The sequence below is a fragment of the Balearica regulorum genome, chromosome 4 (genome assembly GCF_011004875.1).
Source record: "Balearica regulorum gibbericeps isolate bBalReg1 chromosome 4, bBalReg1.pri, whole genome shotgun sequence".
In the NCBI taxonomy this organism is placed as follows: Eukaryota; Metazoa; Chordata; class Aves; order Gruiformes; family Gruidae; genus Balearica; species Balearica regulorum.
The window spans coordinates 22,434,066-22,460,512 of NC_046187.1; the positions used below are offsets into that span (position 1 = coordinate 22,434,066).

Consider the following 26,447-nt stretch of genomic DNA (forward strand, 5'->3'; position numbering starts at 1 on the left):
TCACATCTCATCACTGAACTCAGAAACCAAAGTGTTGCAGAATACAGTCTTTGAGTTTGCAAAGTCAAGTTTCTCTTCCTGGGTTAGCTGCATTAAAATCACAGAGATAAAAGATGAAAACCCAATAGGTTCCCATTGGCAGAGAGAACATTTATGGAATGTTATTGTTAAGACACATAAGCAAGATCCCCAAGATAAACACCATTCAAGGAGCTATAAACAATTAAAAACGAACTCCTTGCAGCATCTATATCACATGGCCAGAAGGTGCCCTCTGTAAAACAGGAATTTGCTAAGACACACACACTGGTTGGTCTTTTTATCAGCCAAGGGAAGCAGAGCTCTCCCAGCCCATGCCTTCTAAAGAGCTCTCCTGCCAAAAGGCAGGAGACGAGTCCTGGGATAAAGTTGCCACCACTAAGGTCCGGAACGCTGTTTGAGAACTGGGTTTTGCCACAGGTTAAGTAAGAGCAGGTGAGCAAGCTCCTGCAGCCTATAAAATGGAAATGCTAACACCACTTGTACCTTGTTTATCTGCTTTGCGCTGCAGGGGAAGGAGCCTATCTCTCCCCAGGGGTTTGCAGTGGGGTTCCCCAAGCAGGAACCAAAGCTTCCTCACCCTGCCCTCTCCACTGCCAGCTTATTTGACTGCATATATTTAACTGTCCCAGGGTACAAATCTGGCTTCTTCCCTGCAAAACCAGCTCCTTGGCGTAGGTGCTGCTGCTGTGCGGGGAAAACCTCATTATAGCTCCTACCCTCGTGCCAGCCCCGGATGAAGCTTCATCCACTCCGGGGAGCAGCAGGAATTGATTGTGCACTGAAGAAGCCTTTAACTAAATGATTGAAGTAAAAAGGGGTCCTTAGCACAGGATTAACTTTATGGAGGCTATAAAATAACTGAATACAGTCCCATATTAATTGTTAAAAGAAAGACGAAAAGGTATGGCATTTAACATTGATCTGCAACGGGTTTCAAGTAGCTCTTTGTATGGGAGCTCTCCAGTGCTCAACGGCGAGCGGCACAGACCTGCTACAGCAATGTAAATGATTTCAGAACGACTGGCCACGATACATTAAATATTTAATGTTAACTGCTCCAAACCCGTGCCATCATCCAGAGATTTTATTAGCCTCACGAATTTATGGAAGCTCCTTAAGATGATGTTTTATTGCTTTCTTGACAAAATAATTAAAAAGAAAAACATTTAAAGGAGAACATTAAGCTGTGACCAGTGATTTTTTGCACAGCTCGAGGGATGGGGAAATGAGATAAATCCAGCTGTGAGCTATGGCAGCTAAAAAGCCTGAAATCATAAGCCAAACTGGGGCCTTGGTGCCCTTTAAAGCCGGAGGGGGAGACTGGCATTACCCCTCCTTGACTTGGTGACATGTTCCCACTCCTGCCCAGCTGGATTAGCTCACCAATGCAGCCAAAAACCAGCTTTTGGCAAGGTTAGTTTTGTCAGGGCTAGACAAGCTCAATGGCATTTGGAAAGGAGGACAGCAGCTGAGTGGATACACTCAGCAACAGCTTCCACCCAAATAAAAAACTTCCACTGAAAAATTCAGCCCTGGCTGCATCACAAGGCTTTACAGAATTGCATATGCAGGCAAAAAACCCCAAAATTTGGAAAAAAGAGAAAAGTCAAAAATAAGTCACAGCTTCCCCCCATTGCATTTCGCAGTGTGTTGTTTCATATTTCCTCCAAGTGTATTACAAATAACTTTACAGAAACCTTGCGAACTGGAAACAAAACCTGTTGTTCGGTCCAAATGATTTTGGAGGCTGTTTTTGATTCTCACAACAGTCACTGAAAGGTTTTAATTTGTACGTGAATCAAAATAATTTGCTTTGGCTCTATCAAGGGGTTCAGATCTGAACTGAGGGGTTCTAACTGGGTTTAGATCTGATCTGATCTAACAGTGAGATTTTGATCTGTGCTTGCTTTCAGATTCTCTGGGACGTGCAGGAAAGCAGTGGGAGTCTGGTCACACTCCTGGCACCAAGATTGATTTTATACAGGGCCTTGGAAAAAAAATAATTGCTTTTTAAAAGGTTTTAAATGTCAAATGAAGCTGCATTTTGCAAGATACTGAGGCTTATGTTGCATTTCAATTCTACCAAGTGTTTAAACACCTGATTAAGTCCTGCTTCAGCCAGAGCTGAAGTCCAACAGAAGAAGTTCCCAGCTCCCAGACTGGGGACCATGCAGGAGGTATTCCTCTGACTATGCCAGCAGCTCCATAGTATCAGAGACGTACCTAGTCCTCTGCCTTTAAAACGCTAAAAAGACTGGGGTGCAGGTATGACCAAATGATTCCAGGGGTTTAAAGTGTTTAAAGATATTACCACGTGATGTCCTCAAAAAACCCTGATTAACACAGATACTTACACGATGGGCTTTATGGAAGTGCCGTTATTTTTGGACAGGATTGTACATACCGATGGCACCGGATCAAATGTGCATATATTTCATGTATTACTTATTAATAGTCTGGAACACTGTTACTTAAATGACTCTAAACTAGAAACTTCCCAACTGCAAGTAAAATTTCCTTAGTATAATACAGAATAACTTTTGGCATAACATGATTTTGTTGCTACTTATAGGGCACGATTAATGGTTAATACAATAAGAAATACATTTAATAGACCATTCTTATTGCATTAATGTTTGCATTATGATGCAATTTGCACTGTATTAGTTCAATCACTGGCTCCATAGCTACATCTGCACACGTATAATGATTCCTTTAAAATCTATTACGGCTTCAAAGGTAGCATGCATTGAAAAGACAACTTGGCATCTTCTTCTCAAAGATGATGAATTTTAAATGAACTGGAGTAACACTAATCACAGTATTCGCTAATTTAAATTTCCAAGGAAAAGAGAGAAAATAGGCTCTTTCCCACAGGAATGAACAAGGTATTTCCACCATAAATTTTCTCTTCCATGCAACAGTATAAAAAATAATAAATGACAGTTGTACAAACTGAAATAGATAGGACATATTTTCTGAGGGAGAAAATTATCTTTGACACCTCTGCAAAAATTTGGTAATCAGGACTAAAAGAATTTCCCCACAGCTGTGCCTGAACACAAGGGAAAGAGCAGCTGAGCCTCTGCATGCCTTGGGAGTTCACCCATCACAAAATCTGCTCCAGAATCCAGACCTGGATCATCAAATTCATTAAAAATAAAATAAAAAAATTCAAACCCCACAAATTTGTAACAGGCCAAGCAAAAATCCTGTGCCTGCAGTGCACATTTTTCCCATTTCTGATCACAAGTCAAATTCCTTTCCTCGAGGCTGTGGCATTGGCAGCCAACGGAAACCATCTTTCAACTTGACAGAACTTACACCAAAATACACTAGCACTGGTTCAATTCTTCCCCTTGCAGAGAGGCACCATTTCAGGGATTTTCCCCAGATGCAGATATTTAAGAGAGCTCAGCATCCTCTGCAGACAGCCATTAAGAGGTGTGGATGAGCAGGTCTCATCCCCTCTGTCCCTCCTCAGAGGAGAGCCCTTGTCGTCTCTTGCATCAGCTCTCATAAATACAGGATTTTTCTAAGCAGGGAACGCTATGAATTTCTGGAGCCTGATGACCTCCTGACTTCAGCTCCTGCCTCACCACGTGAGTCAAGGAAGCAAGGACAGATGTGTTAGCCTGCCAGGTGCATGGTCATGATGTGCCTGATGTTTCCAAAGTCAAGGGATGAGGCCAGGACAAGGAAGAGCTCTCTGCAAAGGTGTCGATCCCCCGACTCGTTTCTGGTAACTGTTCCAGAGACATGGGCTGACAGTAATTAAAAGGACTTACACACTGGGCTGGTTTCAAACTCAAATCTTCGGCTGAAGCCACCATAGCCGGCAGCTGTCCGGGCTCGGATCTGGAAGACGTACGCCGAGCCTGGTTTCAAGCCATCTGCCGTAATCGTCGTCTCTTTGGATTTGATGATGGTGTAGCTTGTCTCCTGGTCCTTTTCCCACCCCACCCCAAAAAACACAAAGTTCAAACACACAAATAGTGCCTCTCAGAGAAGAGACTCGTAACGACCCCCCACAGCAACATTACAAAGGATGACTGAAACATGCATTTTTGAGGATCTCTTCCTCACCCCCACCCCCCACCCAGAGGCCCTTTCTGCAGTACAAAATGTGAGATCTGATTTTCTCTTTTATAATCAGTGACTCTAGGGGGTATGTAACAGCGCAGAGGGACTTTCCACCCATAAATGACAATACGGGGACCAAACCACCATCTGCAGTAGAAGCAGCCTTCCATCGCTCAGGATGTACACAAAGATCAATCCCAAGAGACGGGGAAGAGGAAAAAAGTCCCATAGAAAGGGATTTTAATTTATACCAGAACAACTTCCCAGTAATGTAATTAAGCCTAAAAGAATAATACATTATACATCATGCAAGTTTACATTGGCATTTCTAGAACCATGAATTAAACCTTGGGAAAGGAATAATAAACCAAAACTCCAGGAAAATATCTAATTTTGCGTTGTTCTTCTGAAGCAATGAACTTGAAAAACATTTGCTGAAATAAATCTTCATCAGTTTCTAATGCGAAAGAGTTTCAGTTCTTTGATTAAAATTTTGTTCAAATGCTTCGTAATTACTCTTAGAATTATTTACTGTAACACATAATCTAGACAAGAGCTCATAAATTAAGGTCTACAAACTTGGAAACTGTTTTTTATTCACCATATCCTCTCAGATCCAAATTAATATGAGGTAAACAGGAGTTCTTAGTAATTCCCTACCAAGATTTCTGCATAGCTCTTAGGATCTGAACTGATTTTTCTTTTTAATTTAATGGGCAACTTTCCATAGACAGTAATATGCCTGGATAAGGCCCTGGGAATCTCCAAATGTAGGATTACAGATTTTTCTCATTGAAGCCTGTAGCTACACAAGGCTATTTTGGAGAAATATGTGTGTGCATATGTGTGTATACGTATATATATGCGCTTTTTTTTTTTTTTTTTCTTCTTGTTAAGGGGTGATTTCTCTTAGAGGAATGTGATCTGACAAAACTAAATTTTCCAAAACATTTAATATAGGTCATTCTCATCCCTTGGAAATGAACGCTGTGATTCTACCCTTACAAAGGGCTGAAAACCAAGAGAATATAAATGACAGTAGCAACAAACAAGAAGGATTAAGGATGACATCCCAAATCTAACTCAATGACTGGTTAAAAAGCAGCAAGTGAATTATTAGGTCACATCTTTGCTTGTATGTCAGCCCAATTAGGTTTTCAATACACTGTTGGCTTCTGCAAACATTTAAACACTTGAGCTTTCCTATGGAAAACACTAAGCTTAGCTATCAGCCTGGAAGAAACAGATCAAGACAGCATAAACTCAGACTGGCTGTAGCCACCTCCCCATGAAGGACTTGCACTTGAAGAACTATTTACTGAAGCTATTTCAGACCAGTTCTGGACCACAAATACAATGTTTTAAGCATCCCGCCTCCCTTCCCAATTTGTTTGAAAACAAACTGAGTAAAATGAACAAATATATGGATTTCTTTGCTTTAATTATGTGCTCATTATCAAGGTTTCTAGAGGCTAATCTTCCCAGGCCAATCCACTGTAAGGATTCAATGCGTTACAATGGTCGTTCAAACAAGTTAATAAAAGAATCAGTAATGGATTATTTCCAGTACTAGCAAATCCTGATTCTTGCTTTGTGCTTTAATCTTTTTGAAAACCTCAGCCCTATTTAAGCCACTCACACCTCTTGTGCCCTTGCCCAAGCTCCTTCATCTGCAAAAATAATGTTGATTTTTATCCCAATGCAGAAGATGTATCAATTCTTCCCCTGTTTGCATGGGCTGCTTGAACTGGTCCCTCCCACGGTCAGAGAAAGGAGAGAGGAGTAAGGACTCAGTCCTGGCCCACGTTGAGTGGTTTCACCTGGGTCACAGACAGAACTAATGGAAGATCTTCCTTAAGATAGAAATTCAATCTCCCAAAAAAGTGAAGTGTGACTCAATTTCATTATTTTCCTCTTGTTTTCATGTAGAAAGCCTGGCTGTTTCAGAAGAAAAAAAAGAATACCTTACAATCCCAGCTAAGGCAAGAAACTGCTATTCAGTCAACTCTTGCAAACCTGATTTTTGGAAATCTAAGACTTCCAAAGATCTAAGGCTGCATTGCTCAAAAGGTGCTATTTAGACAAAGTGCATTTGTTACTGTTTTCATTTTGCATTAATTTCGCAGGAAGAGAAGAAGTTGCCATTTAAATGAAGACTAGAAGAGGTAAGTTTTGTAGGAAGAGAGAGTGGTTTCCATTAGACTGAGAACAAGAGCTGGAAAACCCAGGCAAGCTTTTAAGCCAGGATGCCCTTCTTCATGTCAGAGTAGATGCAAACTCTCTGTAAAACGCTTCTCCTCTCACACCGTGGATGCAAAATCAAGTGAGAAACTGAAATACCAAAGGCAAGGGATAGCCTGATGCTTCCGGGAGGAGATAGATGCTCGATCCTCAACCCTTCCTATTTTTAACAAATGAGCAGGCTTTACCTTAATGTGATAAGGCTGGAGAGGAATCTGACACGCAGATTTAATGTATTTGTTCAAGAGAAGTGGCACACTAATGGAAAACAACACCCTCATTTCAAGTCTTCCTAATCATTTACTGCAAAATCAATCTGACATTGATTTATGCATAAAATCACTCCATTCCCTTCCATGACTCAAATAATTATAACTAAAAAGAATAGGACAGTAAAGAGAAGGTACTTGGGATGCTCAGCAATCAGTCCGTCACACCTTTTCAAAATATTTGATTTCGTATTCCAGGATGATGCCGTTGGGTCGATCTGGCTCCTGCCAGGAAAGGGAGATGCTATTTTTAGTTATCTTCCCTTTTTTCACACTACTGACTGGAGAAGGTGCTGCAAGACAGGAGAAAAACAGAACAGACAAAAACCACGGTTAGTAAGACGGTCTGCCCCTGCTGAAGTCAAACTCATCAGTGCATCCTCAAACACAAGGCAATCCGTAGCTACTGCAGATCAGCGGCGTCTGTTTTCACCTCGGTGGTATTTGCCCATTTTTCACAACTGGATTCGCAGAGATTTTCAGCAGCTGAGGATCTGACCAGCATCACCCACCTGAGCAAAGTACCAACATCAACTACCATCAGCAGCTTGTCTTTTCAAGCACTTTTCAAGCACATCAACCCCACACCTTGACTTTTCAAATGTGTCAGGGGGCTACCTTATCAGAATTACATATTGATTACATATTGCTATCTTTCAGCTGCTTTGAAGGTATGTATTTTTCAGAAGACCTTAGCTTACATGGGCTCCTTAACTATTTATTTTTTGGCTTGTGCAGTAGTTAAAGCCTAGGAATCTTTCAGCCCCCTCCTTCCAGAAGCAAGGAACAGGGTAGAAAGGCCATTACAACCTTTATAATTCAATTGCTCTCCACAAATATCGCTGGGGTGTTACAGCTCGCATAGCGATACTAATTCCTTGCAAATGGCAACTGTAAAGATTTTAATGGCAATCACGGTTCAGAAGTTCGTGGCATGCTTGGGGAAGCCGCAGCATGAAAGCAGCTATACCAGCTCTGCTTATTATTTTAAGATGCAGCCCTGAAAGGTTATCTGCCCTTTGCAGCACACATGTGCATCACAAACAGGCTTGATCCTTTGTTTTCAGTCTGATATCTGCAGACACCTTTTCAAGTTGTGGTTGTTACCACTCCTGCCAGCTCCCTAGCAAAAGTTGCTATGGGCAATGCAACCCTAACACCCCAGGTATTTCATGCCAGAGGTTAGGAAACAACACTCAGTGAAAAGAAAAGGGGGCGGGAGAAATTCATAATCTGTAATTTACAGGGCCAAGAGCAGCATCTCCAGGGGAAAAACCAGCCCACACCTGGCCGAGGGCCTTTGACTCACCCTCCGGACAGGCCAGCTCTTGGCAAGGGTTACAGGGGGGCTGGGGAGACCCACGGGAAAGATCTTTGTGGCCATACGGGGAACTGAGTGCAAAGAGCAGTAGCAAATGACCACGTTTTTATCTTCCAAAATGTATTTGGAACTAAAAAAAACCCAAAACCAAACCCAAAAAACCAAACCACTTCTCCTGTATGCAAGACTGCTAATTATCATAATACTAAAAAAGGCCTCATTAAGTAAAATAAAGACAACAAACAAATTAATTTTGCCAGGTCTGATCTTCAGCCAAAAAGAGTAAAGGAAGAGCTCCAGACAATTATCCCTGGACTGAAGTCTAGCAGCAAACCTTCTCTTTTAAAGCAAGCTCAGTCTCTCTTCAGCCCCAGTTTTTCTCACTCCTGTTTACTAATCTCTCCCCCACTTGGCTCTTAGAGGATCCTGAAAGGTGTTGGCCATTTCCATACTGTTTTCTGCTGGAGAGCTGGCATCAAGCTGCACAGACAACGCTCGCTTTTTAGCTGTGCATCCACCACCGTGCTCACAACTGCTCCACTGAGTAAATACCACCCTGACTTGAATTATGATCACATTATTTATGTAGGCACTGCACAATGATCACCAACAATTTCTCATCCACAGAGGTCACCTTACCCTTGGCTGATGTCCTCCACAATTTTATGGCCTATGTGAGGGCAAATAACAACCTAGACTCGGACTGCTAATTTGGTATAGGACTTTTGATCAATTAATCCAGGTGCCTAAATATATGTTGTGCATGCATGTGCACAGCAAGACGAGTTGTGCATGGGAGATATAGGGTCTGTGCACATGCGTGTGGTCAGATGTGTTAGCCCAGAGAGGGCAAGTAGTGAACTCCGTTAAAATAGCATGAACTTCCCTTCTAATGCAAAGGGGAGCTACGTGGTTTTCAGAGGCATCGGAAAATAAATCTCACTGTGGGATGGTGGTGCCAAATAACAGGCGATCCTGCAACCCTAGTTAAAGAGACGATACTGATCACTTCTTATCATGAGCCACTCGGATGCTATATATAGGGGATGGAGACACCAAAGCACTCAGAAAAAGAGACCTGTGCCCCCCCGGCACTGCTCTCCAATGCCCCCAAATCCCTGCAACGCTTATCCCAGGCTTGCAGAGCTAGCAGCAGAGGTCTGGCAGGATGGAGAAAGTCAGAGCTGAGCATTAAACCTTTTTAAACTCCTATTAGCAAAAACAAACTTGAAAAGTGCAGCAAGGGGAGACCTCGGCCCTCCCTGGTATTGAATGCCTCTCAGGAAGGCAAAACCCATGCAATTCTCAGTGTCAAGATGGCCTGACCAAATAATGGGCTTTTCATCCACTTTACTGAGGTTTCCTGAAGTGTTTATAGGACTGAGGCTCACAAGTGCTTTAAAAACAAGAGAATGATGCAAGTGCTCCTGAACTCTGCCGCAAAATCTCTCCCTGGGAGGTTCAGGGGAGTTTAGCTCTCCTTCAGTGCATCAGCACAGTGCAACACAAAATGGACCACCAGTCATTCAAAAATGCCTGTCAAACTCCCTACTCCCCTAAAACAGAGCATCCTCTTTAAAAAGCAGTGTGTAAAAAGCTTGGGCAGTTAACAGCTTCATGGACTTAAATCTCTCGCCGTGCAAGTCTCTAACACATGCAATCGTGGCTCTGCAGAATGCTCTGCTCCACCGGGAAAAGGAGGGAAGATAAGAAAATGAGTAACCCAACTCTCAAAGTAAATTAGAAAAGGAGTAACTGTATCCTTTTTGAATCTCCTTCAAAAGAAGCGTTAAAGTGTAGCTGTGAGATAAAGGCCAATTAAGTAAATTCAATAAATCCCAGCGGTGCTGGGATGATACAGCAACTAGTCTGCATCCTCAACACACGGAGATTACGACGCTCTGAACTGAAGGAAGGAAGGTATAAGTATTTTAGAGTTTTCTCTGTCAAACAAAATGTAATCCAAACCAGGCAAGCAGACAAAGTCTGCAATCATTCCATCTTAAAAGCCTGCAACTGGATACTGTGCTATATGATCTCAGGAAAATAAAAGGATTACTTGAGACTTGCTTTTCAAAGGTCACTGCTTCTGCAAGGGCAGCATCCCCTTAACAGAAAGAAACCAAGCCATGGAGCACTTCTAATTTGGAGTACAACATATTAAAAAAAAATAAATTCACATAGGAGTCAAGATATATAAAGCTGTAATCTCCCATGTTTCTTATGTAAGCAGGCAGAAGTCTTGTTTAGATCCCTGCCTTGACACTACAAAGGGTGGATGTACATCGTGAATTGTTCAGACATTGCTTTACAAGTAATCTGCACATATGCATTAATTTCTCAGCAAGACACTCAAAATCAAAGAGGGATATTACATCATTTATGTTTATGTTTGCCATTCATGAAAACAGCCATGCGTGTGATGAAAGCAAACAGAAAATGTAACAAGGTGTGAAATTGCTAATGTACATTTTTGCTTTCCTGAGACCAAAATTAATCAGGAAGCAAATAAAAGCACAGAAAACCGATTCTACTTTTTTTTTTTTTCTCTGTTTCTAACATTTCTTAAGAAGAATAAGGGGAAACACAAAATAAATTAAGTTTCTGCAGAAGATGCATCATTAGTCACATCTGAATAACTACAGAAGATGATTTCATGAGGAATAGACCTTTTAGGACATTCTTCCTCTGCAACCTTTGATAATGACATTAGCACTGAATTAGCCATCTAGGCACCAAACCCAGAATTTAGAACATACTGTGCTGTGTCCCACTAACATCTAACATACAACAATGCTTAGTGGAATAAAATGTTAATTATATTTTAAGAGAAAATAATGTTATCAGGTGAACGACCACTGCATCAAGATAAAACAAATAATTCACTTTCTACATCTCATGGTCTATCTAATGCTTTCTCCAGCCCAATTACTTTTGCCTTGGTATTTTCCACTCTGGCAGAAACAACAGGTAATGGGTCCCCACCTGACCCTTAGCCCCACAGCCAGTGAAGCTTTTCCCTTCTGATCAAGAGAAAAAAAAAAGAAAAAATATTTGCTCCCTTCACTGTCAGTGCAAAAACCAAGCCACCAGCCCAGGACCTTCAATCCAGCTTTAACTTCTGCCAGGACAGATCCTCACTTGGAGCAACCCAGAGTAGCCCAGGAAGAGATGCTGATTTACACAGACAAATGGGCTGGCACCTCTCCTTCCTTTGGCTCTCCGGGCATCTGGGCTTCAGGAAGATCCTGCTGCTACCGTCTCTGTCCTCGCTGCTGTTACAGACATCTATTACACAGATGTCTATAGATATAGACATCACCTTTTATAGACATCTATGCTATGGATTTTCATGTGTTTTTCATGCATTTGCAATTTCTTTTACCATGATTATGGTTTCTCTATGTGCAAATGTTTGGGATCTAACACTTCGGACCTCACAATACACCTTGGGGTTCCTCACTCCAATGTGATGCCAACGTTTCTTTTGCAGTCTGAATTTACCCTAGAAGATTTAAAAGTCAAATTCATGCTTGTCATTAAATCAATATCTTCACCTGTCATCATAAAACCAAAGAGTTATGCTATCATTAATGTACTTCTAAAGCAAGGCTTAATGGAAGAAAATGAAACCTGTATCAGAAGAGTAACCACAAGACAAGTAATTCTGGTTCCACTTCAAAAGCCTGGTATACTGCAATTTTTCACTCGGTTTCTAATTAATGACATTATTGAATTTTTTTTTTGCAGGCCTTTGGTGACTTCGGAGTTTGGAGCAAGACCTGCATTATTCACCAACTCACACTAAAGTCATGTGAAATTGTAGTTGGCTTCAAGCAGTAGATTCATTTTAAACAAGATACATACATTACTTAAAACAGACACACTGCTTTGAGAAGAAACAAAAAATACTTCACTGTATTATCTCTTTGTATTTCTGTATAGAAACGATATACTTTTAGAAAAGCTCAACACCCAATGACTCCCTTAAAGGTACTTTTACCGCAGATAATATACCTGGATGAGAACTTAGGCTTTAAATCATAACTTGACTTCTGTGCTGCAATTTTTAACATCCCAAAGTGTACCTCAGTTTGCTTGATAACGGGTTTCAAAACTCCCTTGAGGACAAGTAGTTGCAAACTGTGCCTGGCTGGTTATGCAAACAGGTTGGACCCGAGTTTGCAGGTGCTTGTAAGTGCTTCTGAAAGCTAAGTCTAGGGAATGAAAGGTGTTTGGACTACGTAGCATCAAATGCCATTTCAATTCTACCTGAGATCTTAGATGGGATTTCAATGATGCACAGGCCGTAAATAATGCAAGGGGGTAAATTTAGCCCCAGGGTTAAAGTCAAACACCGTGCCAAATACAAGCCCAATCCTAAACCATGGTTTATATATGGAGGTCATCTTCTTTCGAATGATTTTTCAAGGTATCTCTTGAGTAGATGGGGACTTCACACGGGTCCTTTTCACACATCAAATATCAAAAGAGGAACACAATCTTTAAATTTCCTTGGCAACAAATATATAGTATTTCTTCACATCTTCTACCTCCCGAGACGAACACCTGAAATAAATGCCAGGTCTTAGACCAATTTACAGTCTCTGCTACCCACCCTCATTTTGAATGCCTCCGAAACCTGAGACGCCTTGATATGTGCCTTGAAACAGAGGTCACACATGAGAGAGGAACCCAATTCAAGCACTCAGTGGCACTGACAGAAGTGGTGGCAGGGCCCCATTTTTGTAACATAAGTCCATAGCTAATCCAAGCAACCAGATTTATCTCACATGAAAAGGGGCGATCTTTCAGGTGGTTCCCACCCCAGTCCCTAAGAGATTAAATGCAGCTCCTTGAGCTCGACAGTAGGACAAGACTTGAGGCCGAAGCTGGTCACAGAGCCAAGGTGCTCCCAGACCTTGCTGCCTCACAGCTGGACACAGGTTTGGGTTCATGCAAGGTGAAATCCAAATTGCTGCCTAATTCTCTTGCAGAGCCTGTTGTTTCTTTGACAAAGCTTTCCTCAGATAATTTCTCTTTAGACTTCAAATCCTTGGACTTAAGCTACCAGGAAACCACCTTTGCTAAAGGCAAAGAGAGGGGGATGGATGCTGTGGGTTTGTGGACACTACTAACCTGATGCTTTTAATTATCAGCAGCCCCACTACAGAGAAGTGGTCATGGTTGGAAGATACAAAACAGGAAAAACCCTTCAATTCATACTCACATTAGAGAGATAATAGAAGTAATCTGCATGCAATTTGCATTAGCACAGGGATAACGGTTAATCTCTTCTGATCTGTGTAACAGCTCAGGAGATATGCCTGGTTGAGACTGGGACTGAAATGCACCGGTGTGGTCTAAGGCTTCAAGATTTACTGTGCTCCAATACCCTGTTCTTGCTGTAATTCCACTGCACTAGCACAGCTTGGGGGAAGGAGGGCTGCATGCACACTAAATTCACCTAATTCAATGCTGCCTTTTCTCTGAGCATCTCCTGGAGGAGGTTGCAAGGAGAGAAACTGCAAAGAGAAAAACCAAGGGAAACTAAGTATCTTCTGTTTAACAGCGACTACCTAACATCAACTGATCCCCCCTTAAGGACCTATTGCTTCTTGCCACAAATCTTTTGATGAATCCTCCATGATATGTAGCTACTCCTATGAAACAGTATTAAAAGAACAAATAGCAAGAGAACAGTATTACTGTGTGTACAAAATCACTACTCAAATCCTCGTTATATTAACTTGTGTTATCATGGAATGGTTTGGGTTAGAAGGCACCTCAAAGATCATCTAGTTCCAACCCCCCCTGCCATGGGCAGGGACACCCTCTGCTAGACAACGTTGCCCAAAGCCCCATCCAACCTGGCCTTGAACACTTCCAGGGATGGGGCATCCAAAACCGCTCTGGCAACCTATTCCAGTGCCTCACCACCCTCACAGGAAAGAATTTCTTTCTAACATCTAATCTAAATCGACCCTCTATTAGTTTGAACCCATTACCCCTTGTCCTGTCACTACACTCCCTGATAAACAGTCCCTCACCATCTTTCCTGTAGGCCCCTTCAGGTACTGGAAGGCTGCAATAAGGTCTTCCTGGAGCCTTCTTTTCTCCAGGCTGAACAAGCCCAACTCATAGGAGCCTGTCCTCATAGGAGAGGTGCTCCAGCCCTCTGATCAGCTTCGTGGCCCTCCTCTGGACTCTCTCCAACAGCTCCATGTCTCTCCTGTACTGGGGCCCCCAGAGCTGGACGCAGTACTCCAGGTGGGGTGTCACAAGAGCGGAGTAGAGGGGCAGGATCACCTCCCTCGACCTGCTGGTCACGCCTCTTTTGATGCAGCCCAGGACACAGTTGGCTTTCTGGGCTGCAAGCGCACACTGCCGGCTCATGTTGAGCTTCTCATCAATCAATACCCACAAGTCCTTCTCCTTGGGCCTGCTTTCAATCCATTCCTCGCCCAGCCTGTAGTCATGCTTGGGATTGCGCCGACCCATGTGCAGGACCTTGCACTTGGCCTTGTTGAACTTCATGCGGTTCGCATGGGCCCACCTCTCTAGCCTGTCAAGGTCCCTCTGGATGGCATCCCTTCCCTCCAGCGTGTCGACCATACCACACAGCTTGGTGTCGTCAGCAAACTTGCTGAGGGTGCACTCGATCTCGCTGTCCATGTCACCAACAAAGACGTTAAACAGCACCGGTCCCAATACTGACCCCTGAGGAACGTCACTCATCACTGGTCTCCACTCAGACATCAACCCTTTGAGTGCGACCATCCAACCAATTCCTTACCCACCAAGTGGTCCATTATAAAAATCTATCTATAAAATATACTTTTTTATCAAGACTGATTACTAATTATTGATGTATAATTTCTGAAAACAGTAAAATGAATAGCTTTAAAGCATCTGTATGCAGTCTTTTCCTCTTAATCAAAATACGGTGTTAATTGTAGAAAGCAGGGCTCAACACATGTTCCTTGAAGGACAGTGGATACAGCCAACACAAGATTTGCCACTTATAAAATATTTTGCCTTAGCAAAATACTCCTAAGACTCACCGAAGCACCTACCTTTGTGGAGGCAACCCAGGCAGGCATAGCAATGTCTCACCTCCAGCACTCCTTTCTGTATGCCCTGTTGCTGACTGCACAAATATTTCCAAAAATCACTGCTTTCACCACAAAAAAAGCAAGTAACTTCTAAAAAATTTAGCATAACAAAGCTATGCTGTGACACAGATACCATACATTGCAATTGCAACAGGATTACTAGCAGAGCCTAAAGACATCACAGGATCTGGGCAGTAGAGTCTTTGGGGCAAGACTTCTTTGTCATTCCTCATGTGCATACCACCCCATATACAACGGAGCCAGAATATTTAATGGAATGTATCACATATCACTGCCATCTCTAAACATAATCTTGGGCAAGACTCTTAAAAGCACATGATTTCAAAAAATAAATTGGATTCTTGCCATTTGCCTTCTGTTTACAGAGTTGTACAGACATGCTTTCGGCTCCTGGCAATCACAGATGAGAGGCGTGTACTCTTAAAGAGTGGAAGCTGCCTGCAGATTCACATGGCTGGCTGTCACAGGGTTTTAGGAAAACATGATCACGTACCACAAGAGAAAACTGCAGGTGATAGGCACTGCCCACAGCAATCTTAAAAGTTGTAAATGAGAATAATGGTATTAGTGGTAGTTTAGACTAGAAGTGCAAGCTAACTAGTAACGTCACCATTGGAAATGCTCACTGTTGGCACGTAGAGAAATGAGACATGTCCTGGCACTTCAGTCGTCAAGAAATCCTCCGTACTCTGTTATTTTCATTCATTCTGTGATTTCCAAGATTTATCATAGACAACTACATAATACTGAGCACACTCATCTCGAGGTAGGGGAAGTATTACATCCAGCTTGTTCACCCAAACACATTCAATGCCTTATCAGGAACACTGGTGTATGAGAATTTTAAGAACTGTCTATACAATGAAGGCTACAAAGGGCACCATGCTCTGTAACATCAACCACAGTAATTTTTTGCCCTTGAAACCTGAATGCTTGCACTCACTCCCCTGTATTTTGCAGGGACTCCAAAGTCAGAGTTACAGGCACCGTGGTGCAAAATCCCCTTCATAAAACTACAGACTGTTTAAAAAAATAAATAAATAAAAAATTGGTCCAGCAAGACTGGCCATGGCCATAATTCACTGCTTGGGAAATTTTGTTACAATTGCCAGGCCTAGCATACATTCATTTGTACTTAGAGCAGCATCAGCCCTGGGTCCTGCACAGAGAGTTCCTATTGGGCTGTAATTTATCCTGATCCTGGGAAGGGAGAGGGAGACCTTACGGCATCACGGTTTGACTGTGCTCAGGGAAAAGGGCTAGGCATACCCAAGACAAAGAGCAGGGGAAGAGAGGTGTGAAGGAATATCTTCCTAGAGGGCACAGATCCACAGGGAATTGCAATACCTGTTTCTCTTTTTTTTCTAGGCCCTCTGGAAATCAAGATAATAAGCTTTTCCTCAAAGCTGGGGAACAGTTTGTGGTTAAGACCAGAGCCAGATTCCTTCACGCCAAAGAAGAGCTGTAATTTCCCTATACTCCATTAGTGGTTTAGTTGTGAAGCCTAAGAATAAATACTATTGACTCGCAAGACTCTTATTATAAATTTGCTCCTAGCAAGGTGATAAGGACTCCAGCTCTGATCCATCAAAGCGCTTTGGGAAAATGCTTAACTTTAAGCGCATGAGTACTACCACTGCTGTCAGCACTTTGCTGGATCACAGCCACAGGGCTCAGCATTTTGCAGTAGAATCATCATTATTGAGTGCATTTATCAGGTTAGCTTCCAGCACACTCACCAGTGCCTTTCCTATCATTAGTAACCTAATATCTTATTTGCATTTAAGCAAAAGCTTCCTTTTAAAAACCACACGCTATTAAAAACAAAACAAAACAAAACCATAGCTAGTGAATAAAATGCATAAAACATGTACGTTCCTGCTCCCTAACATAACTCACCTTCTTAATTCCTAAATTGGCTCCTTTATTCATACAAGACTTGGTGCATTCTTCTTCCAGCTGCTATCAAACTCTAAACCCAGTAAATTGATGGACCATTTTTAAACTGCGTGGGAAATTTCCTTCTCTGCCAAGCCTGCCACTCTGTATGATACACCAATCAGTCTTCTTGATGAATTCTAATATTGAAGCCAAATTACTAAACACCCCAGTGAAACAAGAGGCAGCCAAATAAATTTCTTATGTTTCCGCTCGAAGAACAGATAGTAAAGAGATGTAGCAGGTCAGAGGGAAAAACGGGCAAAGTTCTTAACTCCCATTGTAGCTAGTTTTGGATTTCCTATGATACTTGGTCCCTCCTACCACCACCGCTCTTCTCTCATGTCTCATTCATAAATGGGAGAAAAGCATGAGCTCACCACCTTTGACAGGACCCTGAGCTGGCCACAGCTTTGCTGAACCACGGTCCAGACTTTTTCCATAAGCAAGTTCCCCAATGAAGACCAGAAGGCTTAAAATAAAATTCTTTTAAAAAAACAAAACAAAACAAAACAAAAATCAAACAGGTTATATTAGAACAGAAATCTAGAACAGTAAAACCTCAAAGTGACTAGAGCTGAAATGGAAAGGTTTATATACCTGTGGTTATTTATACACATGTGATCCATAAATCCACTCCCACTCTGTCCTTGGTTTCAGATTGAGAGTGGCTTTTCTGGATCAGGGCAAATGTTGCCCAGGCTATCACTATTTTTAAGGGAAATGGCAAATAGAGACAAAAATCTAACAGATCTCATCCTTGCTGCCAACCCAGACATTCTGCCCAGTTTTTTGGCACTTAAGTGAGACCATGGGTACTATTTCCCCTAAAATCTCAGGTTCCAAGCATTGAAATGAAGCTAACTAGCAAATTCAGTGCAGACCAAAGTGCACTGAAGGTGCTTGGGAAAACATCTCTTGATACTACCAAGGGAAACGTGGGTATCTTCAGCTTCCTAAGGGGTAACCGCTGCAGTGTGAAACATGGGAGCATGCAATGCCCCTTTGGAAGGAAGGAAGAAGAGCTGGAGCTTCATCCTGGGGCTTCCCAGGAGGCAGAGAAGTGATTTATCGGGTCCTTGGGGAGAAGGGGAAAGTGCTCGAGGGAGCTGGCGGATTCATATTGTGCCCCATTTTGAAAGTTGGGAAAAACACAGTGCATTTTGAAGGAATCCAAGAGGGCATTGGAGAATAAGCACAAGTTGAGAAAGCTATGAACAGAGACTGAAAGAAGCAGAGCTGTTCAGTCCCAGGGAAACAAGAGACTGAAACAGAACATGAGTCTCCAAATAAGTAAAAGGCTGCTGTCTCTGGAGCAAGACAAGCACAGAATTAAATTTAGGAACAGCTTTCTCAGGACAAAAATAATGAAGCACTGGGAAAAATCACCCTGTGAACCTGTGGAATCAGTGTCTTTGGAGGTTTTAAAGCAGGTTAGACAAGCACACCCTGAGATCCTTCCAGATACGCAGCTCTACAAAGGCAGCTGGGCATCATAAGGTGAATGATAAAAATAAAAAGGATCTTGAAAGGCAGAGATCTGGGAGACATACATTTTGTGCGATTTACCAGCCTGCATGTTTGTGCCAGGAGATGTTAAGGAAAAGTCTAAATTGTTGAAAGTGGCTAGTCGCACAAAAGGATGGCACTGGGATAAAAGCATCAGACCAGAGGAAATAATACTTTACTTTCTGGCTCTGCCAGAGACTCGTTGCATGACCATGGGCAAGTCACTTCATCTCTCTCTGCTCTTGTCTGTGCAATGAAGATAATGATAATTCCTTTATCTATTTTGACTTGAGGGGCAGGAACTAACCATTCAGATGCTGCCAGCACAATCTTTGCTTTGGCCTGCAGGCACTGCTGTAAGGCAAATAAAGAAAAGAAGGAATACCTGCAAGCATTACTCCTGACAGCCGGCTTCTTCTATTTAAATCACAAGCAACTTGGCGACACCACGCTGAGCTCAAACATGGAACAAAAACCCTACGTGAGTGACAAAAAGGAAAATTACAGGGAAATTTGTGATAAAGGCTTATTTTCATAATATAGTAACTGTCTCCAACTTCTGTTTCCAAGCAGAAGCACTAGTTGTGTGCTTAAAGACGAGCGCTGTGTAAAATTGCTTTGCTGAGGCAAAACTGCAGAGATCACGACCAAGCAACACAAAGACCGGGATGAGCATCAGTGTTTTGAATGGGATAAATGCAGCGGCATATGAAAGCATGGCTCTTGACTCTCCCACTCTGCAGAGGCGTTACCTTCCTGCAGGAAGTACAGACTCTCTTCTGACAAAATATGGCAGGCTTTTCCAGTCCAGTTCGTTTCTGAAGGTGTTGACAAGGATTGAGACAAACTCAAGAATACTCCATAACACTTCTGACATGAAAACCCAGTTTACGGACCGTACAGGGACTCTCTAGTCCAATTTTTCCCCTCTACTGCTGACAGGGTGTGTCCTAAGCACTTGCTTACTCAGATGCGTCAGCATGAGCTCTAAAGGTCGGGGCAGTGCTACGGGAACAGGGAAACAGCCCGAGCATCTGAGGGTAGCATTGCCATCCAGAAGCTAAATGGTCCCAATAGAGATTTCAGATGTTTTAAATTGTAGCTGCACATGTGATGCTTAAATGGACAGGTTTTTAGCTTTTCCTCAGCAGCAGAACTGCAGTCAAATAGGTTTCTGCCTGCCATACACTGTTTAACGCCATCTACACATGTTGGTGGCTGGTCCTCACGCGGTAATATTTTTCACTGCTTTATGGGTATGACTGATCAAAAATTATGTGAGATATACGCACACAGAATAGCAGAGTGGGAATTTTCTGCTTTTTTGGCTTGCATTTCTGAAAGCACTGCTCTCTGAAGCATCAGGGGAAAAAATGTGCCACAAGTCCACATTTTAGATCCACCCATCTCCTGGCTCCAAAGCAAAAACAGTGGCTTCATATTCCTAGATATGGCTAGGAAGAGGCTTATAGGAATCAAGCAACTTGGTGCTTCAGAGTAAGAATTTGTGAAGCTGCACTTCAAACATATCTTGAGGCTTTGGTGATATTGTCTCATCCAGCATTCCCAAGACCTCATTATAGAAAGATGGAGGCGAGACAAGTCTCACTGCATCCAGATTCCTCTTTTGGTTCACAACCACTCCTTATACTGAACACTCATCTCCTCCCAGCTTTGTAACTGCTAGAAGAGAAAAGGGAATTTCAACATGATCAGTCACTGGGGGCTTCTCCTTCAGGGGAGTTTCGTGGCTCTCTTCTCCAACTTGGACCAGGGGATGTCTTGGATAGAATCATACAAGTTCCCTACTCCTTCCAACTCTCTCACCTTCATCTTTATTCAGTGTGTGGACCGGACCACCAAAAAGTTTAGTGAGGAAACAAAATACGTACATGCATGTCTCCATACCTACAATGCATAAAATACTTTCCTGTTTGGTACTACCCTGCATGTTTATGACTCCTCCTTGACCAACCTTCATGCTGCGAGTGCTCACCTCATCCCCTGGCTGGCTGAAATTGCGCCTTGAAGATGGCTGAAAGTAGTCCAAACAAGGCAGGTGGCAGGATGGGGTGGCTACTAGAGCTTACTGCACAAATACCAGCTGCTCACAGGCATTTGGCCGCATCCTTCACAGGTCTGTGATGATATTAGCTCCCACTTGCTCTTGGAAAAAAGCAGTTTACAGCACCACTAAGGGCTACCCACCCAGTACAGGTGGGAGTTCATTAAGGTTTTCCTTCAGACAACAACTTGAGCCATCCATAGGGCTGTCATCCCAAGATCAAGATAGACCTGTACAACAATTTATCTGCATGGGGCCAGGGCTCAAGCTACTTAGGCTGAAGAGCCAGAAACTGAACCCTATGGGTTTCACCACTATTCTATTCCCCAGGACATTACCTATCAGGATGACTTTTCTCTCCTTAAATGTGCCCTGCATAAATGTGAGACGATAACAGTAAGTGGCATTAAAAACGTGAATGATGAATGCTATGCATCAGGCAGGATGATTAAATAAGTACGTGTAGATTCTGGGGTATATTAGCTTCTCCGCCTTCTGACATGATAATTGATCATCCCTAATCTATAGCAGAAACAAAACAGAGATTACCTTCTCTCAAACAATTCAGCTTCTATTCTCCTTTGTTTATTCCTCACCCCCCCTCATACAAGAGGAAAGCCCATTAACTAGCTTTGAACTGTTTTAAATTCAGCGGTATTGAAGACAGGATCCTAGCAATGCATGTAATTGATCCCGTTTTTACAGGACCGCCTTCCAAGGAGTAGCAAAGGTGAAGCATTCACATTATCAAGGTCGCTCCAGTGAATGCAAGAATAACAAAGACTTGGGTTTGCATCCGGATTCAATTACAGTGAAGTATTCAAATGTTGCTAGACTGTCCCCTAAAAAATGAGAATTACTCCAAGAGAGCTACGCACAGTTAAGCGAGCTTAACAAAAAGAGCAATATTTAAAATGGTTTAGTTAAAGTCTACAAATACACTGGACTCAACCAGAACGTGTTTTATGCTCGTTTAACTTGCATTTGCAAATTTATAGGCAGCAGATATACCAAGATAATAAATTTTAAATCAATATCCCTAGATTTTAAGGCCAGAAAAGATAATTTAGCCCTCCCACAAAACACCACTGAGTTTTCACCTTCCTTTAAAATCTATAATGATTCACCCCTGGGGGCAGATTACCAAACTTTACCATGCAGTGACTTGCTGGAATACTGCCCATCTTGCCCTGTGTCCTTAATTACAAAACCACATTTATATCTAATAGTGATGTCCGCTTGGGTAAAGCAAGGGCACGATTAGAAAAAGGGGGTAAACTTGGTTAAAAAAAAAAAAAGAAAAAAGAACATTTTAAGAGATAACTGAACTTTGTTCTAGAAATTAGTACTGAAGACAAAAAGTATATAAAAAAATATCAATACAATAGTTACTTGCTGAAAATCTGAAAAAAACAAAATAGAAAAGGACACTTTTAAATATACACATGCACACTTTCATGAGTCATCCAGAAAAAAATCAAGAAAAGCCTTAAGTAAGGATGTATGCTTCAAGTGTGCTTTTTAAAGTTGAATGTCCCTTGAAGACTCAGTGCATTTCCAAGCAATTTGGTAACATTTATCAGTCTATAAAAATGATAAAACCAGCCTGATTTTAAAAAGCCTACAGACACTGAACTATCACATCTGATCAGTGCGAACTGTCCACAAGTATTTTTATACTATATAGCACTACAGTGTACAGATTTCAGCTCCGTGGATTACCCTCCCATGGGCCTTTTTCTACTAGTGATGAATGCATCTGAGAAAAGTGGAAATACATTTTTCTCAGTGTTATCATCCATTCAAAATGTTACATAGCTAAGAAAAAAAAAAAAAAATCTCATCCAGTCGTACAGCTGCCAAGCAAGCGCTTGCAGAGACATATATTACTTCATGCGGTACACAATCACTTTATTTATTGTGCTCCAACCAAAATTACTCAAGCCATTAATGCCTGTCTAACTTCTTGTGCATCGCTCTGATAAGAACTTCATATTACTTATTTCTTTCTGCTGCTAAATGAAAGGCATGCTGACCGCGTAGGCACATCTTACCTTGTATCTCAAGAAAGATACCGCTGTCCTTGCATGGTTTCCAATGGCCGCTTAGTCTGGTATCTGCTGCATAAATATGGACCGCGAGTTCCCACTGGCCTCACTGGGGTGGTGCTCATTTTAAAGCTGCTGGAGCTAGCAGCATTCTCTTTTGTTTATTCTGAGACTATGGCCTTTAAAGCCTGGATGTGACATTTAAAAGGGCCATTAAATGCCATATCCTCTCTCAGCCATGAATCTTGTCTAACACAGCAGTATATTATAACCTCAGTGATCTAATTCTTGAGATCATCTCTTTACCGACAAGACCCAGGATGGTCACTATGATAAAGGTCTAGTAACTCAAAAAATATCTCAGTCACTGACCCAATAATAAATCCAATGCTCTCTGCTTCACCTTCTCCTCAGTAAGGCATGTTGAACCATATACTACAACTATATACTAAATGACCTGGGCAAAGGGATTTTCACAAAACGGGGCGGGGGGAAGCAGTTGTGCAAGACACTGCATTGTTAAAAGAATGAAAATCACAATTATTATACTTTCATGCACCAGAGAATCTTGCTTTCTCAGCACCCTGGGGAAAAATTTATTTTTAGAGCCAAAATTTCTAAAGCCCAAACAGAAACACAAGCAGCAGCTGTGAAGACATCCAGAGGAAAAATTGGGAAGATCAAATCTACTTGATACATCAAGTCATACCTCTCAGTCACCTGCATGAGAGACTATTCACCGACTTCATCACAAGTAGCTTCCATACAACTAAGACAAGAATTTGATCCACTAAGGGAAACATAATATATCCCTCCAGGTACTGAATTAGCCAAACCAATGAATGAAACAGAAGACCACTTGGACCTACGGTCAGCTGCAGATTAACACAGAAAACATTTAATCTTCCATTTTGGAAGAGATGCTATCTATGGTCTTGTACTGTTCAGCAGTCCTCATCAGAAAGGACTCAGATGTACACCAAGATTCAATCCCTAACCCTGTATTCCTCTGCAGCACACTAAAAAGTAGTCAAGAAACCTAAGTTTCAATAAACTAAGCTAACTGTATGGCTCAACCTTGACTCCAGCAAAGTGCAGTGCCACCAGACTCTGGTGACGTTTGGTGTCTTCCCAACCCCGCTGCTTAGCTGTTGCGTGACCTTGGGAAAAATCACTTCACTCTCTCTTGCAGTCTGTAAAATGTGTGGAGGGATGTTCACGTCCCTCGCAAAGCACTGCAAGGTTCACAGTTAACATGTGCTGAAGCACGTACAACCTCATCTTTGGTGGTAGCTTTAGGCCTGTGGCTGAAACAATCTCTCCCCCAAGATCCTCCCCGTCCATCCCTTCCCAAACACATTTAATTAAAAAACCCTGAGTACTGAGCTGCCCATGATGATCCTTTATAGAAAATCTTCTTCCCTAGGCAAGTTGGTCCTAGCCACAATGTCCAGTCTTGCTTATTTCCACAATAAGCTGCTTCTACCTATACTTTCTTTGATGGGCTGACAAGAGAACAGGTTTAATCCCCAACAGTTTTTTCATTTAATACTGCAGAGCCCTGCGCCTGTGACATGTAGCTGGGGTTATTTCATAGCCAAACCTCTTTCCAGCAGCTCCCAGGAGCCCAGATTTCTCTCCTCCGATGCTGGCACACATTAACACCCTGCACAACAGAGCTCAAACAGAGAGGAACACTACTCCCTCCTGACCCTCACCAATTTTTTTTTTTCTTTTGTGTGTGTATATAAAACAGGCAGTGGTGAATATTGCAGCCAGCAACAGGGAAATCTCTGGAAATGCATAAATATCAGGGACCCACAATGTTATTGTAGCAGGGCTATGGGAAACATCTGGTGCCTCTCCAAGCGCTCTTCTACCACTTGACAGTACAACTGCTCGGGTGATGGGAGTGCCTCTCTGACAGGCTCTTAAGTCTCCTAAACTAGATTAATCTACGTGCAGCATACAGCAAAGCTACAGATACTTCCTAATGGTCTCAAGTGCCAGCTCCCATGATAAATATATGCTTCCTACGTGCAATTATGCCTGTTTCTTAATAGCATTAAGATGGCTGCAAGATACTAATTACCAAATAAGAATTTTGCAATTATACTCCATCATACCTTTCTCCTGACATAGCTACTTTTAAATAAACAAGGATTTTGGTTTCAACATCAGCAAAGAAAAGGGAGTTTTCTCTGATCTGTTTTAACTTTGCAACTGTGGTCATGGAATTACAGAAAGGCAAAAATTCCCATTCGCTGAAGTACTGTCAGGGCTTCACTGTAGCCATTTCACCGCTATTAAGAAATGTTGTTAGCCCTTTTATTAATCAGTGAGAGGAATGATGTTACCTGAAATGAAAGCAATCTCACTAGCTAATTCCTGCTATTCTCCAGCCAGAATTTCAGTGTTGGTCATGAACTGTTTGCAGACTTACCTTTACTTGATACTGCAAGATCCAAGGTATTCTCTGTGCCTCATGCCGATGCCATTAGACAAAACACATCTCTTACCTGCATCGCCTGCAGAGATACTGGTAAACAGCTTACACCACAAGTAAAGTGGACAGAAAAGCTTCTTTCCGAGGCATGCGAAAGGGATGTAATGAGAGAGTTCTGTGAAAGTCACTCAGATGTGGAGGTACCATTCTTACAGTGAAGTAAATGGCAAAGTCCCTGGCTGACTACAGCAGGAAGAGAATTAAGCCAGTGCTGAGAAATGTATACATTCCCCCTTTCAGTGTTACCTCCTGACATTAAAATAAACAGACATCATGGTCACCTGGGTAAGAAGTCAGTTAGGTGAGATTATAACAAGGATAATGCGAACCAAATCCAAACCATTCTATGATTCTAAGTGTGGGAACCTGCAGCATTAAACACAATGTGAAAGGATGCACTAATGATAGCGATATTTTTCCACTGTTCACGCGAGCACACAGACAAATGTTGCGATCTGTCTCTGTCTGCCTTTTCTGGAGTGCTGTTTTATGACACAGTTAATGATTTGGCAAAAAAAAAAGTAATAGCCTTGTACTGCAGCAATTGCAAATGATCTTTGCCTTCCATCTTGGAAGATGAATAACGGAGGCCTGTGTTTGACCCCTTTATGAGCATTTTGCTTGTGTTGGGGGTGGGGAGGGAAGTTTGAATAAACACCTAAAAATAGAAGTGTGCAAATGATGCCGTGATGAACAGCTACCTTGTTTACCATTATCTTTACCCACAGATTTATCACTGTGCTCTTAACACATGCTGTACATCTTTTCTTTCCTCTTTTTTTTCCCCTTCCCTTCTAATTGGAACTCAGTCTGTGAAATGTAATTAAAGCTCTCATAAATACTGCCAGTGAGTGCACCTTTTTTCTACCAAGTAACTACTAACATCTTCAAGAAGACCTCATCAACCCCTGATAGAATATAGACTAATGTATCTTCTCACACACCCGCTCAGGATGGGGAAGTCAATCTTCCCACCTTCCACATAATTAAAGTCACCCACATTATGTGCTTTTCCTTTGCCACTCCCTCCCCTTCTCCGACACATGTATCACCCTGTCATCAGCTCCCTTCCTTTCATCTGATTTATTCTGTTTCTAATCACTGAACAAAATCCAGTGCTTTCGAGAAGAGCTGGAGCAGTCCTAGGCACAGCTCGGCACTAGGTTTCCTTTTTCTTGCCTCCTCCCATCTTATATTAAAAGACAGTGCTTTTAAGTCTCTTTTAAGAGGGATTATTTCCTGCAATCTAGAGAGTTTATTCATGCCTGCCAGTGAAAAAAAATACCCTC

At 42.1% G+C, this 26,447-nt stretch overlaps 1 protein-coding gene across 20 annotated transcripts in view; it reads right to left on the reverse strand.

The window, feature by feature from the left end:
* The window catches only part of EPHA5 (EPH receptor A5), a 226,705-nt gene that overhangs the window by 60,463 nt on the left and 139,795 nt on the right, over positions 1 to 26,447 (reverse strand). For all 20 annotated transcript variants that reach the window (XM_075751394.1, XM_075751393.1, XM_075751404.1 and 17 more), the window contains 2 exons: positions 6,804 to 6,928; positions 3,831 to 3,990 (listed from right to left, as the gene is read on the reverse strand). In XM_075751394.1, coding sequence (XP_075607509.1) covers positions 3,831 to 3,990; positions 6,804 to 6,928 — 285 coding nt within the window. The remainder of the gene's footprint in view (positions 1 to 3,830; positions 3,991 to 6,803; positions 6,929 to 26,447) is intronic.